The sequence below is a fragment of the Podarcis tiliguerta genome, assembly GCF_965153285.1.
Source record: "Podarcis tiliguerta genome assembly, chromosome: 5".
NCBI classification, from domain to species: Eukaryota; Metazoa; Chordata; class Lepidosauria; order Squamata; family Lacertidae; genus Podarcis; species Podarcis tiliguerta.
Window position 1 is genome coordinate 21946744 of NC_139538.1, and position 20464 is coordinate 21967207.

At 44.9% G+C, this 20464-nt stretch overlaps 1 protein-coding gene across 4 annotated transcripts in view; it reads right to left on the reverse strand.

Moving 5' to 3' along the window:
* MME (membrane metalloendopeptidase) overlaps positions 1-20464 on the reverse strand; it is an 82655-nt gene that overhangs the window by 42756 nt on the left and 19435 nt on the right. For 3 of the 4 annotated variants that reach the window (XM_083442724.1, XM_083442725.1, XM_083442722.1), the window contains exons 2-4: positions 14456-14625; positions 11679-11714; positions 616-777 (exon numbers count right to left, since the gene is read on the reverse strand). In XM_083442724.1, coding sequence (XP_083298850.1) covers positions 616-777; positions 11679-11714; positions 14456-14615 — 358 coding nt within the window. In that variant the 5' untranslated portion in view covers positions 14616-14625. Of the gene's footprint in view, positions 1-615; positions 778-11678; positions 11715-14455; positions 14626-14828; positions 15388-20464 lie in introns of those variants that run through there. The other variant, XM_083442723.1, reaches the window with a different exon arrangement.

Sequence of the window (20464 nt, forward strand, 5' to 3'; positions counted from 1 at the left end):
CAGGTGGTGGCCTGGAAAAAAATGGGAAAGCACTGTTCTAAGAGAAGTTTGAGACACAAACCAATACAGTGTTTGCTTCCAAGCCAGAATTTACTTTCCTCCTTTTTTATGTTTTGAAAAGATACATATCTTGATAGAGTTGTCATATGCTTTTGTTTAGAAAATGCCTAGATTACTGTTACCTAAATGGAGGATATAAGGTGGGCCAACATTTGCTGCCAGTAAATTTAGCATCGTTCCCGGCTGAGTTGGCCTGAAAAAACCCCACCTACTTCTCACACCAAGGACAGCTGCCCAGTCTTTCAGGGTCACAAGGACAGTGAATTCAGCTGTTCAAAGAGTCAGAATGCAATGCTGTGCTCTTCCTTCAGACTAGAACCGACATTCACCCGAGTCTCAAACGGTCTCTGTTTGCTTTTGCCAGACACAAGAGAACAATTCCTAAGCTTGCGTCCGCACAACAGGAAAACAGACTAGGGTGATTTTAGGCGGTCTGGAGTATGGAAGAACTTCTATAAAACACATGACCTCCTGACACAAAGTTTGGAGGAGTGGAAGAGAAGAGAAGACCGAATGGTTCCAAATGTTTCGTTCACAAATTTATATCCCACTGACCTTTCAAAACAACTTCAAGTTCATCTCTCAAAATGTCAAAGTTACTATAACGGGAACTCGTCTCTGGAATGATGTTCTTCTTTAACCACCCTCCACAGGCATACTGGTAAAAGTCTTTGCAAGGCTCTGAAGTAGCATCCATGTTGTCGATGATTCGGGCAGCTGACACAAGAAACAGACACCAAGGAAATTAAAAAAAAAAAAATGAAGGTTTTTATGGAAGAAAAACAAGACAACATTTGAATTACTAATACAAAAGGGGTTGAAATATAGTTGCAGTTTTGTAAAATTTTCTATAGATCTTGGTAGCCTTGCAACTACACGCTTTGTTGAGAATTAGTGGAGCATACTTCCAAGCAGAGATTGATTCATTGGTTTGTACCTACACTGGGGAATAGCTTTCATGATGAACACAATGAACCTACTCAGTTACAGAGTTACGAAATTTCTTCCATTCTAGCCTGAGAAAAAGATTGTGAACAGAGAGGGGAACTTGACAGCTGATTGATGTGATTCAGAACTTGGATCACTTTAAAAGATGACAAGTAGTGGCACCAGATTGGCTGATGCCCACATCACAAACCAAACCAGGTCAATTCAGATGGATCTGGCTGAATCAGGTTGAGACAGCCCCTGGTTGCCCTTGGTTGGGTCAGGTCACTCAGAGCAATATGGAAGTGTCAAGAGATTGGGGCGGGGGGAGAAAGAGAGGCAGGTGGCAGGCTTTGCAAAAAGCTGAATGGGGCTGTTTGCAATAAAGTTTTCAATAGCCCTGCCCTGCCGCTGTGGGTTAAACCACAGAGCCTAGGACTTGCCAATCAGAAGGTCGGCGGTTCGAATCCCTGCGACGGGGTGAGCTCCCGTTGTTCAGTCCCTGCTCCTGCCAACCTAGCAGTTCAAAAGCACGTCAGTGTGCAAGTAGATCAATAGGTACCGCTCCAGCATGAAGGTAAATGGCGTTTCTGTGCGCTGCTCTGGTTCGCCAGAAGTGGCTTAGTCATGCTGGCCACATGACCCGGAAGCTGTACGCCGGCTACCTCAGCCAATAAAGCGAGATGAGTGCCTCAACCCCAGAGTCGGTCACAACTGGACCTAATGGTCAGGGGTCCCTTTACTTTAGCCCTGCCCTGCACTTTGCCTCTATGTGCCTGTTCCCAAAGGGGAACACACACACAAACAGCCAAACAGCCCTGGATAACTCCGACCTGATCAGCAGTGATCTGGGACTGCCTCAATGCAATCCAGCTAGAACTGAAATTTGCTTAAATCATCCCGGTTCTGTCTGGGATCAGGAATTTGACTGGCTCCTACCTTTCAGGTGTATAAGACATGAAGAGGGTTTGTGAGACAGGTTTTTGGTGAGCCAAGTACTTCAAAATTACTTTGAAGCAGCAGGCAGAACACTCCGCACACTGCATGGTTAAAGTTCAGAGCAGGGAATATGGTGTTTCAAATGAAGCTATGATTATAGTATATCTTCAAACCACAGATGGAGAACCTGCAGCCCTCCAAATGTTGCTGCACCACAGTTCCCATCATCCATGACCATTGGGCATGCTGGCTGGGGCTGATGGGAGTTGTAGTCCAACAACATCTGGATGGCAGCGGGTTCCCCATCCCTGTTTTAAATTTTTGGAGTTCGCTGAGAGCTCTAAATAAGAATAGGTTAGTCATCTGGTGGTTGAGGAGAGATTGCCGAAGTGAGGGCTCTTCCAGACAATCTGCTCATTCATTCCTTCATTCATCCTGATTTGCTTGTAGAAAGCTTAGAGTTTGATCTATAGCAAACAAACATTCTGATTTGCTTACATCACAATGATGGTTCACCCTTCATTGTTTGTAGGACACTTACATGTCTTTCTGTTAATCATTCATTCACCCCACACTTTTCAATCCATTGCTTTGTCACTCTCCAAACTGGAAAACGATGTTTCCTTAATTGAAATAAGCGGATTTGCTGTTTTGGGGCAACAGAATGCTTTAATCCACTTTACTTGTGCAAAGCTAACATTTCAGTACAGTGGTACCTTGTGTTACGGATGGGATACGTTCCGGAGGCTGTTCCGTAATGTGAAATGCCCGCAACTCGACGTGCTGTTTCTGCGGAGGCGCGAAGCGCAATTTGTTGCTTCTATGCATGCAAGAAATGCAATTTAGCGCTTCTGCGCATGCACAAGCGACGAAACTCAGAAGTAAGCCATTCCGGTACTTCCAGGTTGGCACGGGACGTAACGTGAAAAGACACAACATGAAGCGGCCGCAACACAAGGTCTGACTGTATATGATTGAATTTGTTCCACAAACAGTCTGGAGAAGGCTTCCTCAACCTCAGCCCTCCAGATGTTTTGAGACTACAATTCCCATCATCCCTGACCACTGGTCCTGGTAGCTAGGAATCATGGGAGTTGTAGGCCAAAAACATCTGGAAGGCCGAGGTTGAGGAAGCCTGGTCTGGAGGATTCTAGCTGGGGATGCAGGTAAATAGTAACCTGCATATACTTGTAATTATAAAGAAAACCTTTGTTAATGAAGTGCCCATCTTCAGAAAAGCAAGTACCAAGATAAGAGGAGTGAACATTGCGAGTTTGTAGAGGTGCTCAAAAGACAAAGCAATTGGAAGCTCCAGGAAATGTATGCTTGACTCTGAATTCTGTCAGTGGCTTGAATCGTTTCATACAGAAGTTAAATTTCCCACATAAACTTGCCCATAGACCAATATTATATTCAGAATCAGACTCCAGAGGTTAAGTAATGGTTGTAGAACAGTGTGCCAACCACTCCATTAGGCAGAGTGAGGCAGCTGCCTCAGGCAGCTGATTTTTGAGTGTTGTGAAAGGGCAGCAAATTGTTACTTGCTTAATTTATTACTGTTATATTTTCACTACAAGGGAGATATTATCGGAGGAATTTCTGCCAAAAAACAAACAAACCTTGGCTGGCCTTCAGTAGTGTGCACCTGAAGGAGAAACCAAAGCACCCTGTCATCTTTGGGTGAAGGGTGGTATAGAAATTAAACAAACAAACAAACAAACAAACAAACAAACAAACAAACAAACAAAGTCTCCAGGTTTATCTTGTACATTGGGTGCATACACACCATACTTTAAAGCACATCTCCCCCCCCACACACCAAAAAAGAACCCTGGGAACTGCAGCCCTGTGGGGGTAAACTACAGTTCCCAGGAATTTTTTTGGGGGGAGGGAATGTGCTTTAAATTTATGGTGTGTACACAGCCCTCCTCTTGCATCTCTTCTGGTACCGGGCAAAGATTCTTTCTTTCTCTCAGGTCATTTAAACTGTAGGAAATCTTACAGGTTTTATGCTGCTACTTGGTTTTGCTTTTTTTTTTTCTTAATTGCCTTTCTGTTTTACACCTGAACCTGTTTGAAATTATACAATGAACAAATTTCCTAGTTTACCCATTTATTAATGCTTGGGAAATCCTAGAAACATACTAGGCAAGAGGTCTGTCACTCTCGCACCTCTGGGTTGCTGCACAGCATTGCCTGTAGAAAACTAATTTATTTTATCCTATTCTCTACACTCAGATTGTCAAGATGAGGTTCTTCCTTTTAAATTATAGTTAAGGACTCTCTTCTTTCATGGAGTGCAATGTGACTTGAATTATTTTGTGATTTTCTCTCGGGAGATGGAAAGGTATTTCAGAATGCATCTGAAGAGAGCGTAATGAGCCTTACTACCCATGGATGTCTATTTGAAGAGCTGGAATACTAGGGATTTGCTTTAAAATAGCAAATTAAAAAGTTTGCCTGGCTGGCCCTCTCTCTCTGCAAAGGATCTTAGCCTTGGTTCAGGTGTTCACCTCTCTGCATTCTCAGAATGCATGGAAGGAGGAGAGTAGAACTGCAGGAACTTGGTCCATCTCCAAAATTACCATCCTTGATGGCTCCAGCTCTACCTTCATGCATTGAACTGGAAAGTTTGAAAGGGGGGCTCTCTGAGCATTTCACAGAAAGTGTTTAGAATTTTCTGTAGGTTTTGGAACTCTGATCATGCAGGGTTTCCAGTCATGTGCAACATTCTATACATGTCCTGATGAACCCTTCACGCTCAGCACAGGAAAGCTACAGCTGATGAGGAAGGAGGCATCATGGTTATTGCTAGCATGTGAAGTCCCATTAGTACCACCATGTGTTCTCAGGCCAGTGCACTCCCAATTCATGTTGGAAGAAGGGCAATAACTTTGAAAGGGGGCATTTTTCCAGTGGCTAACCCACTGCAACAGATGGGTTCACATCTCAACTCTGAATATTAAAAAAGGTAAAGAAACCCCTGACAGTTAAGTCCAGTTGCAAACGACTCTGGTGTTGCGGCACTCATCTTGCTTTACTGGCCAATGGAGCGTTTGTCTGCAGACAGTTTTTCCAGGTCATGTGTCCAGAATGACTAAGCTGCTTCTGGCAAAAGCAGAACAGTGCACGGAAACGCCTTTTACCTTCCCGCCAGAGCGGTGCCTCTTTATCTACTTGCACTTTGATGTGCTTTCGAAATGATGGGTTGGCAGGAGCTGGGACCAAACAATGGGAACTCACCCCATTGTGGGGATTCAAACCGCCAACCTTCCGATAGGCAAGCCCATGGCTCAGTGGTTTACACCACAGCGCCACCCGTGTCCCAACTTTGAATATAGTGGGCCACTAAAATACTTCTCAGCTCCTACCTAGGTAGGTAAAGGTAAAGGACCCCTGGATGGTTAAATCCAGTCAATGGCAACTACGGGGTTGCGGCACTCATCTCGCTTCAGGATGAGGGAGCTGGTGTTTGTCCACAGACAGCTTTCCAGGCCATGTGGCCAGCAGGACTAAACCTCTTCTGGTGCAATGGAACACTGTGATGGAAACGAGAGTGCACGGAAACGCCATTTACCTTCCCGCTGCAGCAGTAACTCTTTATCTACTTGCACTGTTCTGCTTTCAAACTGCTGGGTTGGCAAGAGCTGGGTCAGAGCAACAGGAGCTCACCCTGTTGCGGGGATTTGAACTGCCAACCTTCTGATCGGCAAGCCCAAGAGGCTCTGTGGTTTAGACCACAGTGCCGCCCACACCCCCTACCTACCTACCTATGCCATCACAGGTATAGTGCATGGAACAGATAAGATATTAGAAATACCTGCTAGAATAGTGGCTAGCCTGTTAGGCCCATCACACAAATGGAGACATTCCTCCTCTCTCTCCTTTTCCTATCTAAAAGCACATATAAGGTGAGGTCTTGTCCTGGCAATGTAGGTGGCTGTGCATCCACACCTGCCCAGTGATGTCGTGGATAGGCATGTACCGATATTGTAGTGACCACTTCCTTTTTCATACAGCTGGAGCATGTGCAGAGAGGAAAAGACATGGATAACCTAATCAAGAGGAGGGGTGTCTGTAAGCAAACCCAGGCTTGTGGACGGCAGAATCTAGAATCAATCTAAATTGAAAGCAGCATGTTGTATTCTGCATTGAGAAAACACTACTTCTTAGTGCTACAAAGGAGTACGTGCATACACAGGCTATATCTAGGCAAGTCTCTCTCATAATCATGGAGCCTACAAAGAAAATGTCCCAACAAAGAAAATGAGTCACTGCTGGGTAGACTTTGCAGACCACCTATTAGGCAATTTAAGTAGAGGATCAAGCACCTTCAGTCTTAAAACTATCTAGCATCCACATTTGGTTAGCTAATAGCTATGCCTTCTATTTCATCCAAGTTACAAAGACTTCTGTCTTAAGTACAACAACAGAAAAACCTGAGGTGGCGGGTTCTGCAGATGAGACAGCTGCAGACAGATGGCTTATGAGCTTTATGGTTGACGTTGCCAAGATGTTAATTCTGTGAGACCACAACAAATAACACTGAGGGAGGTATTTTAAGGCAGGCATGGTTTTTTTGGGTGGTTTCCCCCCCCCCCTTCTTCTTCCATGACGAACATGGATTCCTCCCAAATAAGATATAAGGGTGGGAGTCAAAGGAAGATATGCTTGGCAATGTCAAAGGTGAGAAGAAAGATGTCTGTGAAAAGACGTTCAGATCTGAGGAGTAGGAAGTGGGTGGGCACAGTTTCAATCACAGAAAATCCAATCAGAAATGGTCAAGGCAACAGCTGGAGGTCAAAACGTAAATCTGCAGATATGCCTGCATGCACGCCATACATTTAAAGCACATTATTTCTCCCAAAGAATCCCAGCTGGTTAAGGGTGCTGGGAATTGTAGCTCAATGAGGTGGACACTCTCCAGCAGTTAGCAGCTGGACAGCAGACTGAGCAGGCAAACAGGTTATCCTTTGCATGCAAGGGTGGCTTTCCCTCTGAAATTTTGCCTGCATTTGCATCTATATGTATAAATCATCATATGAAAAATCTATGCAAATGTGTGCCATAGGCTTAAGCCCTGAATTCTTTAAGCAGGGTCCCAGCAGCCTCGCTGATGTGCAGAGAAGGCAAGCTGCCTATGTCAGAGGTGTAGAACCTCTCGATTTCATCCCGCCCCCCCAAAAAAAATTGACATCAGGACAAAACAAAAAACAGGAGGATGTCTGTGTGTGTGTGTGTGTGTGTGAGAGAGAGAGAGAGAGAGAGAGAGAGAGAGAAGCAGGCCTCTCCAATAACTTTCTAATTTAGCTCTACTAACTGTCATACTTCTCGATAAACTACCCAAGAGCTTCAAATATCTCTTTCTCATTTTTCGATTACTCAGCACAGAACAACATTGTCCAATCCCTCTACGGCATACGGCTTGGGATTATTTTATAATAGTAAACAGAAAAGGGGGGGGGGGGGAATCACACAATTCCTGTGTTATAGAGCTTCCTTCCAGGAGAATTGGTTCCAAGAATGACAGCCACAAATAGAGTGATCCTGAGACACTCCCAAAGTCCAGCTGAGGCACATGGCAATAAGTGTGGGATGACGGGAAAAGGAAAATTGAGGACAGAAAGGAAATCAGCCCCTAACAGCTTATGCCACACATTTAATCAATCCGTTCTCACTGTTTGCCTTCTCATTATTTTTGTGCCACCCGCTCCTTTTTCTCCCAGGAAGGAAAGAAAAACAGCCCGTGGTGGGAACAAATAAGTCTCATGAATTTAGCTTGGCTGTGATTAGTAGCATTCTAGAAGGCTGCACAGACACCATGCATCACTGGCGCAAGAAGAGGAGTGGGGGGGGGGGAGCGCACCGCCCCCGGCAGCATGATCCCGGCAGGGTGCCATCGTGACTGCCCCTCCCACCCACGCTGGGCGCCCCACCCCCGCAGGCAGCACGCCACACCCCCAGGGTGTGATCCACACCCCCAGGACGAGCGCCAGCCCTGCCCTCACCTGCTCTCCACCACTGCCATGCATTGCAGCCAATTGCCAATGGGCACTTGACATGGTGCGGCACAGTAGTGCAGGCAATCTGCTGCACCTATTGCTGCACCCGCATGCCGCTGAGCTCCAGATGTATGTATTTCTGCATCCCTGGGAACCGCCTAAGTACCACTCCTTTATTTTTGAGTTGCCTGGCTTCACTTCCGGACTGAAAAGCACTTGAGTTTGCTCTTGAAAAGAAATACATGAATCTTAACCAGTGGAACAGTCACTCCCATCTGCAGCCAGATAGTATTCAAAGAGGCTATTAGAAAAGTAAGCTGGTTTTTTTAAAAAAAAATCCAATTTAAACCCCCATAATTGCAGATGGAGAAGAACATGGATCACAATCTGAAATCCTGGTATTATTTGCCATTTTCGGGTTTTTCATATATTACTTAGCAAATGCTGTGGTTCTTCACAACATTGAATTTATCCAATTCTTTGTAGATTGCTTCACTTTGCACTGGTTCCAGGAAAATGGAATCTGTGATATGAGCTTGCTGAATGCCTCTAGATTACCGCTGCAAGCTGTAACCAGTTTAATGGAGTACTGTGCTGGAAGTGTCTTTGAAAACAAAAACCCCCCACCCACCATCAATTAATGAGAGAAGAAATTGCATTCAAAAATTATTGTTATGAATTTGGGAGCAGGGTGGAAGAAGGCTGTATGTGAGCTCCTTCTAGGCTAGCTTCCTGTGTTGAGGCGATAGCCTGGGTGATGGGCCATTAAGGGAAACAAAGGAAAGGGACAAGGCAGAAGGATGAGGCAGAGTTTAGAGCTGAGATTCAGTGACAGTGACCCTAGAAGTAAAGAAGCAAGCTGGAGAGAGAGTCAGAGAAACTTTTGAGAGCAATGTTTGATTTGAATCCAGTGCTGTGCTTATGGAGGAGGCGAGACCATCTTGGGGTATAATGCTGGGAACCCCTCCATTGTAGGCTCGGGTTGCATATACAGTCATACCTCAGCTTAAAGTTGCTTCAGGTTAAATCTTTTACCGGGTTACTTCTGGGTTTCGCTGCTTATGCATGCACAGATGCTCAAAATGACATCACGCGCATGCACAGAAGCGGTGAATCGCAACCCGTGCATGCGCAGACGCGGGTTGCGTAACAAACCATATATCATAAAGACACCTTTCCATGAACCCTGGGTGAGTGCCTTTCCTTGAACCCCTGGACTCAGAGACTGGGGTTGCAGTGGCGTGCAACATTATTAAAGGGGAGAAAAAATGTTGGCAAAGTTCTCGTGACTGGGGTTCAGGCTATTTGTTTCCCTTTCCTTGCTTTTTTAGGCAGCTGAAGGGAGTTTGTGATGAGTTTCCTTTATTTCACCCTACAAAGTATCTCGCCAGTGGTCTGCACTCGGCAGCCTTCCTTGGTGCCACAGTTTAATTGAAAACCCTGAGCAAGACACATCAGGAGAGAGGCATGAGGCATCTTCAGATCAGGAAGCGTAGAGTGGCTGTGAAGTCCTAAAGCATGGGTAGGCAAACTAAGGCCCAGGGGACGGATCTGGCCCAATTGCTTCTAAATCCAGCCCGCAGACCGTCCGGGAATCAGCGTGTTTTTACATGAGTATAATGTGTCCTTTTATTTAAAATGCATCTCTGGGTTTTTTGTGGGGCATAGGAATCCGTTCATTCCCCCCAAAAAATATAGTCCGGCCCCCCACAAGCTCTGAGGGACAGTGGACCGGCCCCCTGCTGAAAATGTTTGCTGACCCCTGTCCTAAAGAAATGTTTGCAATCATTTACCTATTGATCAGTTGTTTACACAGCTGAAAATGTTCAAATAGTTTGTATCCCTGATAGAGATTAATTTAGGTTAAACAGTAGCCTAGTTTATCAGATAGATTAGCTCCCCTAATAAGCAAAGTAATCACAATACCTGCATCAACTATGTCCCATTGACTCATGGAAACCTGATAGTGAGACCTTGGATAGTCAAGATCCAGCTTTGCTGTCGCAGTTCAGATTAAAATGTATTAATCATCAGTGGTTCTTTTGACCCCATGTAGACCCATCTGACTACTGTAATTCGCTCTACGTGGGGCGGCCCTTGAAACTGTCACAGAAACTCCAGCAGGTGCAGAATGCCGCTGCGAGGCTCCTTACGGGGTCCTTGCCGTGGGATCACATTCATCCAGTGCTTTACCAGTTGCATTGGCTCCCGCTGGAGTATTGGGTCAGGTTTAAGGTGCTGGTTTTGACCTTTAAAGCCCTTTGTGGCCTAGGGCTCTCGTATTTACGGGACCGCCTCTCCTGGTATGCCCCGCAGAGAACCTTAAGGGCCATGAATAATCATAGTTTAGAGGTCCCGAGCCCTAAGGAAATTAGATTATCCTCCACCAGGGTCAGGGCCTTCTCAGTGATGGCTCCGACCTGGTGGAATGCTGTGTCCCATGAGACTAGGGCCCTGCAGGATTTAACTTCCTTCCGCAGGGCCTGTAAAACAGAACTATTCCACCTGGCTTTCAATTTGAACTTAGTCTGATCTTTTATTCCCCTTCCTTCCCTCCCTTTTTTATGAAGATAACCCGCTCTGGGATCCCACAGCTAATTCTCCCCTGGTCTTCTCGCTGGCCCAAATAGGACTAATTTAGCTAGCTAGCCCTGGTGATCATCTAATGTTTATTGGATAGATTTCCCCCCTAAATTAATTTTTGATTTTTGATTTTATTGTTATTCACGTTTTATACCATATTTTATGCTTTTTTTTGTAGCATCAATTAAGTGTTTTAAATTTGTTGTTAGCTGCCCTGAGCCCAGTTTTCTGAACCAGGAAGGGCGGGGTATAAATAAAAAAATTATTATTATTATTTATTATCATGGATATAAAACTTCTATGTGGTATAAAAATGGACATCAGCCACATTTGGCAACATTATCAGCTCTGCTTGGAGTTGTGTATTTCCAGTGACATCTCATCACAAGGTTCTGTATCTGTTCAGAGTACGTGCCATCCCCATCCATATTATGCAAAATGTGTAGCGTTTTGAATTTTCTTTAATAAATTACAGGTGCAAAGAGTGGGAGAATGGGCTCCAGGTTCTTCAAGTGACCACAGCAAGCAAAGGAGGAGAGTTTTCTCTCTTCCTTCCCAGACAAATTCCACAAAAAAAAACCTTCCCAAACCCACAGCTTTAGAGAAAGTTCTCATTGGCACCAATTAATAAAATGAACAAATGATCTGAAGACATAGCTGTATATATGGCACTCAATTTGTGACCCTGTATCCTGTGCTAACCTGGTGTTTCTCAAGCCACACCAAACTAATCCATCTACTTTTTGTGTGTGAAGAAAGCACCAACTCCTGTTTAGAAAAAGCTCCACCCTATTAGTTCCTAGTAATCCATTGTCTTCAGTATGATCGCCTCTCCCCATATGAACCAACCCAGAGCCTCAAATCATCCTCTGAGGCCCTTCTTAGTGTGCCTCCTCAACTAAATAAGATCTTATAGACGTATTGTGCTGCACTCTACCGTACAGCAGCTTGAGAGGGTTTTCACAGCCTAGAAACATTCTAAATAAATAAGCCATATCTCAGTTTTAAAAGCAGTTTGCTATATTGAATGGGAGTGGAAGGTGGGGAAGGCAGTCATTCAAGAAAAGCAAACCCAGAGCCCATTTTATTCATATCTTAAGATACATGACTTTCAGGAAAACAAGTTGAAATGTTACAGTAAAAAGAAAAAAGCTTTGTAAATCTTACCTGATTTTATACAATCTGAAGTTTTGCAAACACCATCTGCAGGGGGGGGGGGATAAACACATTTATATTGTTATTAAAACCCTTAATAAACTTAAAAAAACCCTCTTAACATCTTGGGACCAGTTCACCTAACAGATCGCCTTACCCCATACTTGGCCATTTGACCACTTTAATTGGTAGAGTTGGCACTATTGCCAATTCGACTGGCACTTGGATTGGCAGAATTGGTGCCACAGAATACCTGTTTCGCATTTGTAAGAACCTGATTGTTTAGTGTAGCAGCACCTGCACTTTGGCAACTCCCAGCCTATCGATATCAACCAGACTGTATTATTTTCAGTGCCTGCTAGAAATGTTCTAGATTAGACAAGCCTACCCAGATGCTTAGAAATGCTGGTACGAATTTCAATCTGTTTTAGTATTTTAGCCTCTTGTATGTTTAAAAGTACTGTTGTATCCCCCCCCCCCCATTTTATGGCTTTCTCTTCTGGGGGTGTCATGGAGTGCCCAGGGACAGGCAGTCAGGTTGTGTATCCATAGCAGTGACCAGAGGAGAAATGACCACTGGAAAGAACACAGAGAGAAGAAATGTCCTGGTGCTTCTGCATCAGCCCAACAGGACGCCTTCATCTGCCCCAGCTGCAACAAAACATGTCTCTCCTGCATCGGCTTCTACAGCCACAGCAGGCACTGCAACCTTCGAACAGTTTGACCTCACCCCCAAAGACACACTCCTCCACTGTCTCTGGAGACAGACGGACGCCAGCTCCACCTTGGGAGGGCAGCTGCCTTCATAGATGGTGATTTAGAAGGCAGTTAATAAACCAATGCCAATAATAATAATAGTAATAGTAACAACAACAACAAAACAACAACAACAAAACAACAACAACAACACATTAACTAACTCCCCTTCACCATAAGGTCCCAGGACAGGTCACAACAATTTTAAAATAACAATATTAAAACAGTTTATGTATTTGGGACAAGCAATTTACAAGGAACGGGAATGGAAAACATCTTAGGAAAATGTCGCTCGGGTGTCCCAAAGTCTTGAGCTTCATTTTGCTTGGCGTAACCTTGAACATTTCCTAAGTTATGGTAAATTGTTGATTTTTTTTTTTAAAAAATTGTTTTGGTATGAGAAAAAAAGAGAAATGGAAACCTGAATGAATTCTGCTGCTGATTCCATCTGGTCTTGTGGATTACAAATTGAGATTTGAATAGAAACTGCAAAAAGGGAATCACTTTGACATATGCAGTAGTAAAAGCAGAAATGATCATGTAAGACTGAGCTTTGGTTTTACTAACTGTGTACATTTTTGATGATCGTTTATGGCTTTCACGGGAAGAGCTGCTGTTCTTTTTTTTTAACAGCTGTGTGCAGGATGGAAAGTTTGGAGTGTTTGGGATGGACAGGTAAGGTCCATTGGGGTGAGAATGTCCCTGGACATGTTCCTTAGTAGCCAGTGACAAAGTTGCCAGACATGCCTTCTGTTAGGGAAATTACAGCTAAATGGCCATGGGAGGCTAGGGGGTGATTGGAGAAGATGAGTCATCCTTATTCCACTCTCCTTCTATCTATGAGGAAGTGGCAATCGAGGTGTGAGTGGAAAGCAACAGAGACCAGGCAGAGCTTCAAAGAATCATATAATGTTAGAGTTGGACGGGACCCTGAGGGCTCTGTAATCTTGCTCGCAGTGGGTGGGCTCGAACCACCAACCTTCTAGTTAACTGCATCACTGGGGAATGCTTTTGAGTGAGAGAGAGAGAAGGGTATCATATGCTCTGGGACATACTGTTTGTGTGTACTGTCTCCCTATGATGATCTGATATTGGGCAATGAGTTTTCCTGATGGAATGCATAAAGAGAGGGCCACCATCTATGATCAATTTGTATATTTGCAAATATACAAATACAACGTGAATACCCGTTACAATCTGGCATAAGCCTCCAGTGACTCCTTCCGAAGGAAGCTTATCAGTGCTTGGAAAAATAGGACAAGCATGTAAGTCAGCAAATTCATTTTCTACAATGCTGTCCAGGGTTGTAAAGACTGCAGAGAGAATAATTGGGTGCACTCTTCCCACCTTAGATCAAATCTATGCTGCCAGGTGCCATAAGAAAGCGGCAGAGATAGCGCAGGATAGTACGCACCCCGGAAATGATCTCTTTCAGCTTCTGCCTTCTGGAAGAAGGTATAGGGTTGTAAAGGCCAGGACTAGCCACCTGAGAAACAGTTTCTACGCAAATGCAATTCTGGTTCTAAACACAGCATAAGGGGTCTCTATAGTATAGTGTATTTTAAAATGGGGTTTCAGAGTTGTTAGGGGTTTTTGAATGTTTTATGTAGTTTTTCAATTTCATTGTTCTGCATGGGACAATGACAATAAAGATATCGTATATATATATATACGTTTTAGGCTGATCACGGGCTCCTGAAACGATCTCAGAGAAGCCAGTCCCAAACAAAGGTTTGTCAAACCGTTTTAGGCATATAGTTATTACACAAAAAGCACAACACAGCTTTTTAAAGTCAACTTGCTTCCCCCCAAAAAAGGGCATTGGCTCCTTCTAAATACAGAAGCTAAAACATCCAGCAACATCCCAGCTAACAAGTTCAAATGTACTTAAAAGCATCTTACCAGGGTATTTTAATCAACCCCTTTTCAAGGTGATGAAATTTTGTGTTTTTTGATCTCCCCCCCCCCCTGAACTTCAGGTTCTTAAAAGAACTTTTGCCACAAAAGTAGTAGCTTGATTCACTTCTACTCACCATCATAGGTTGCATACAGAATGATCATGGTGATAGCTATGATAGCAAGGAGAGCAACGACAACGGCAAGCCCAATTTCCAGTGCACTCCATCGCAGTTTTTTCTTTTCTTTTGCAAGGTTCATTTCAGTTATATCCATCTGACTTTCTGACTTGCCCATAACCTAGAGTCTGGGATGAAGAAAGAGAACAAAGAGCAGTGACTGAAATGCTTAAAGCATGGAAACTTCCAAGTTCCTTTTACCTAAGACCCGTTTTTTGTTCCAGTAGGGAAGAGGAAGTATTGGTGTTTTTTTAAAGAAGAAAAGTTAAAATACATCTGTTAGTCACGACGGCAAAAAAAATGACAGTCCAATTGACATTTTGCCACTTACAATCCACAGAACAATGTCGTCCTTACACACACGAAGAACAGCTAAAAAAGGGAATGAAAACAAAGGAACACTTGGTTATATTGCTAACATATCTACTTTAATTGCACTCCTCTGCCACAAGAGTTCACAGGCAAGCGAAATGCAGCCCTTACTCATTGAATAAAAATTAACCTAACCTTTCAATCTTTGATCCTTTGCCAATGATCAAAAGTGTTCCATTTTGCCTCTCTGGCATTTTTCAAGTCATTTCAACAATTAATGACTGAAGAATTTATGACTCCTAAAGTAGCTGAGGGAGGGAACATCTTCTTCCCTCTGAACTCAAGTCTGGCAAATGGCATTGTATGGGTGGGTGGGAGCAAACGTCCAACACTGCAGGGCCAGCAGCATGCCCTCCCAGTGTCCTGATTTTCCAGGGACAGTCCTGGAATTATGAAACCATCCCAGCTTCTGATTTAATCCTAGAATGTTCCCATTTCCCCTGCCGGTGTTGCTGGGAGGAGGCCGAACTAGCGCTTGCCCTGAGTGGCAGTTGTCTCTCCATGGTTGTTGCTGCTGGCCTCCTCCCTTTGGGCAGCTCACAGCGGCTGCTGGAGAGTGGGCAAGGAGGAGGAGAGGCTGCAGCCACTGCGACCCAGCTCCGTGTGACGCACTGGCTCTGAGGGGCAGGGAAAGAAAACGGGAGCAGAGCAGAGCACAAGGAGACTTGATTTTTTGCTTTGTGCGTCCGCGTCTAATCTTGCCCATTTCCAACATTTTGTGATGGCCTGGGACTCGGGCACAGATTCGGAACCAGAGGAGACTCAGTCTGCACCAGATCCTTTGCCTCAGGCATCATCTGAACCAAGTCTGGGGCCCGATCCTAAAGAGTCCCAGTCTTCACAGTTTCCCCTGCAACAAACACCAGCTGGGCCAAGTCAGGGGCCTGAGCCTGCCCTGGCTCCAGATGTGGGGATTGCCTCATTGCCTTCAGCTGGGCCATCACTTACAGCTGTTCCGCTACCGGTTTGGTCAGGGGAGGCTGAGGCGGCCCCTGGGTCTAGTAACCCACCGACGTCTCCCAAACTGCAGAGATTAAGGTCTGAGAGAAGGAGAGACCTGAGTACTTGCAGGAGGAGTGCTCGCCTTTGGGCGAAACAGGGAGGTGAGTCACTGGGGGATCAGGACCGGCCACTACCCTGACAAAGATAAAAGGCTGTCGGACCCTGCCCCAGGTTGCTCCAACATTGCTGTATGCTAGATCCTGCCTGAGATCCTGTACCTGTCCTTGCCTGGTTTCCTGCCTCGTGTCCTACCTTGGCCCAGTTGGACTGACTCCTAGCAGAACTTTTGGATTCTGGACCAGTCCTGGACTGCATTTCACAGGTTACCCCCTGGCCCAGCACACATTTATTTATTGGTGTGTGTTTTACTTTTTGTAACTCTACTAAAGAATAAGATAAAATTGGGACTGAGGGGTTTTCTCAGGACGGTGGAGGGTGTGTGTGCTGTGTCCCACTGGTGAAGTGGTAAATGGTGGAGACCACCTCCCCCTCCTGAACCTTCCAGAGAAAAGGAAAGCAGTGTAGATTTACAGAAGTGGTTTGAGGAAGGTCATGGCTCAGAGACAGACAAAGAGCAGAGTCCGGAAATAATGGGAAAGGAATTGAGGGAAGCAGAGCCGGAGCAGCTGGCGGACACGTTATCACTATAAAGCATTCCAGTCCCCTCTTCTCCCAGAATCTGGCGAGCATTGAAAGTAGGAGAGCAAAGGGTTGTAGGCAAATGGCCCTGAGCGGCCACCGTAAGGTGGATGGTGTTGGTGATTTACTCAGAGCAACACCATTACTTCAAGAGGCAGCATTTCTCAGACTCTGTCTGTGAATATTGAATAAAATACATTGGTCAGAGCTTCTTTGTCTGTCTGTTCCTGGCCACCTGCCCTGGGGGGATCAGATTTCCTGACGCCTGACAGTGTGCAAAAATGGGGGAGTCAAGGAGGGTCAGTTGCTGCGGAGTGAGAAATGTCCCTATTTTCATTTAAGGAATGTTGGAGGGTATGCAGCAGAAAACCTCCAAATCTGCTGTCATATGGATGCCCTTCGTTCTACACGTTGCTAAAGCAATGCCTCCACTGATGCCATCACAAAAACACAAGCTTCATTGGGGCGATGTGCACTCATGAGGAAGAATGACTAGTCAGGCTTCTTACGATGTATGGGCCTCACAGCAGATTTATCTGAATATGTAGAACAGACAACACTCTGGTGCTGCTTGTTATTGTTGAGGTCAGTTGCATTGTAAACTTTTGAATGGACAAAGCAATAGATGCATCTATATTATATATGAGTTTAGGGTGGGGGGAAATAGGCTGTACACAGAAAACCTCCTAACCCCCCAGATCTAGCAAATGTTACAATATAAGCTTCCTGTTGCTACTAAGCAGCAGGAGGCAGTGAAAGACAGGAGTGCCTGGTGTGCTCTGGTTCATGGGGTCACAAAGAGTCGGACACAACTAAACGGCTAAACAACAACAAAGCTTCCTATTGAGGTGATCACCTGGGTGATGAGCCATTAAGGGAACAAAGGAAGTGGATCTGTGGGAAATGGCAAATGGGAGGGTAGCCTGATACAGTGTTACCTTGGGTTACAAAGTTTCAGGTTACAGATTCCACTAACCCAGAAGTAGTACCTCAGGTTAAGAACTTTACTTCAGGATGAGAACAGAAATCGCATGGCGGCGGCGCGGCGGCAGGAGGCCCCATTAGCTAAAGTGGTACCTCAGGTTAGAAACAGTTTCAGGTTAAGAATGGACCTCCAGAACAAATTATGTTCTTAACCAGAGGTACCACTGTAGTTAGAAAAAGGCAAAGGCAAAAATTGAGAGTTGTAGTGAGGTGCGCCAGGAGATATGCAGCAAATTGGAGAGAGAACATTGTTTGATTTCTGTTTGACTCCAAAGCTGTGGCTATGGGTGAAACAAGGCCCTCTTGGGTTGATAATGCTGTGAACTCCTCCATGCTCAGGTTGTCTATATGTGTAAATAAAAAATATATCATAAAGACACCACAGTCTTCGCTGTGCCCTCATTCCCAAAGGAAACATGAACTTGGGGTAAGCGCCTTGAACCCCTGAAATCTCGTAGCACTTGGAGATTGGGGTGGCGTGCAACACTATACACACACACACACACACACACAAGCACACTGAAAATGATGAATGTGCGAAAAATAAGGGAGGAGAAAATTAAAAGCAATAATCAAATCAAAAACATCACTTCAAAATCAGCAACAGCTGAATACAGCAAGAACTGCACCGTCCAGCACTACCCCAAGGTAAATCCTGTTGAATTCAGTGGGGTAAGTGGGACTATGATTGCTTGGAAGAAACAGAAAAGATCTCTGAACTTCTCATGGTGCTCAGCTGGGTATGTTTCCCCCCTTTGGATTTTGTATTTATCCAAAATAAGCTGCAGAGGCTGCAGTCTTGAGTGAAGGGCCCACTGATAACTGAGGAGAGCGGGGAGAGAAGAGGGAGATTAATGTCGGGCAAGTTTTTGTTGGTTGGTTTGTTGCCAGAGGCATTCAAAATCAATCCTCCTCCACTCCCAAAATGCTTTTTTTTTTTGCCATGTGAGGGAAAACATAAGGACTCTCATATCATTTTCTGCTCATCTCTTTGCTGCCCCTGCCATTATCCTAACGTACCTAACGTTTCTGCAAAAACATCATTTCACGCACCGGTCCAGCCCACCTAATGCTACAGCACCTCCAGCTTTTCCTCTCTTCATGACTTGTCCATGCGCTGACTGCTGTTTTAATGTTGCATGGCAGCATTTAAAAGCTGGCATTTCTGTTTAACCATACAGTGATTTTTATGAGCCTTTTTATTGTGCGTGAAATATTCCAGCCACCTGAATGGATCACGAAAGCTCACATGTTGAAAATACAATAATTGCCGGTGCTCTGAAGGGTCCCGATGAGCGACAGCAGCTTTCGGAGGTCTATGTGCATCAGCCCCCATTCTGTGAAAGCAGGAGGGGGGAGTGCAGTTGAGCAGCGATGCATCACTGGCCTCACCACAACAGCATCTCTGCCGCTCACTGAGATGGTGTGGGGATGGGATAGGGCAGGGGTGAGGGTGAGTGGAGGCTGCCCTGGCAGAGCCAATCAGATTCTCCCTCCAGTGTGCCTGTAGAGACCCAATCTCACCACTCCCATGCCCTGCCCCATCCCAGTAAATGACAATTCTGCCACTGTGTCAGAGTCCTGCCTTGCTGAGATGATCACACACACACGCCAGACTGTCTTCTACTGGGCGTGATAATTTTTTTAACTTAGCCCCGATTTGGTCCAGTGTGATCTAGTCACATGAATTCAGCCTCAATTATTCCAGGACCAAAACGACCTCGTTACGCATGGTAAATGTATCTTTACGCACACGAGCAGTGAGCACCATGCGTCTAAAATTTCGCAGTCTGAAGTAAAATACTGTCTTGTGACCCCTTCAGGGAAGTGTATAACTTAGTTAAGTCTACAGAATTCTCATAAACAGTGTTCATTTAGTGCAGCCGCTGTTTAGCTAAGGAACTAGAAGAGGTGAATCCAATGAAGTCATCCCATCAGCACAATGAGACTCCTTCTCCTCTCTGCATGTATCCCCTGCACCCCCTCAAATCTGCTCCACAGAGTTGGACGGGGAGAGGGCACCAGAGGCATGTGGGGAGAAGAAGAGAAGTCCCATTGCACAGGTGGAAATCCATGAGCTTACAGGGTGACTTTATTAGACACACACACACACACACACTTTAACTGGTGATAGAAAGCAGGAATGTGATGGGATTCTAAATACCCAGAATCTAGTGACCACATAATATCTAAGAAGGTGAATTGGAACATACAGTATCTGAGTCAAAGTTGGGTCACCCTAATTTGCAATGTATGGATAATCATAGCAACCTGCTTCACAGCAGTTGCTGTCAAGGATTACTGAATGTATGTGAAGCACTTTGCACACCCCAAACAACTGCATAAATCAGCCTTCTCTATGCTGGTGCCCTCTTAATTTTGGGCTGCAGATCCAATCATTGCTGACTGCTGGCTGGAGCTGATAGTGATTGTGGTCCAATATGTCTGGAAGGCACCAGGTTGGAGGAAGCTGACATAAATTCAAAGTGTGATGGGTAAATTATCTAATCACGTAACCTCAGATAAGTTTGCCATCAAGGCATATGCGGGGATCACTTACAAGATCACTGACAATTCAGTTTTTAAAAGGTAGCCCAGGTGGTTAGAAGGAAGCAACACCTTTTACATTTACTTATTTCTCAATTATGATAAGCCCTAACAATAGAATTGTTTCAAAAGGTAATCAAGTGTGCCCTTGAATCTCAACCCAACAGATCAGATGTTCACTTTTAAAATCTCTTCACTGACAAAGTAGCTGAAACTTTAGGCAACTGATCTCCCAGTTAAAGCATGAAGATTTAAGGCTTAAAATGGTTCTTGTGTGTGCATACTCACCTGGGAGTAAGCCCCACTGAACTCAAGAACTCGTAAATCTGAGCACACATGTATAGGATTGCATTGCAAGACAGCCAAACCCATCCTTATCATACGCCAGTCAAGCAGAAAGTTCGATCTTAAACTTTGTAGTCC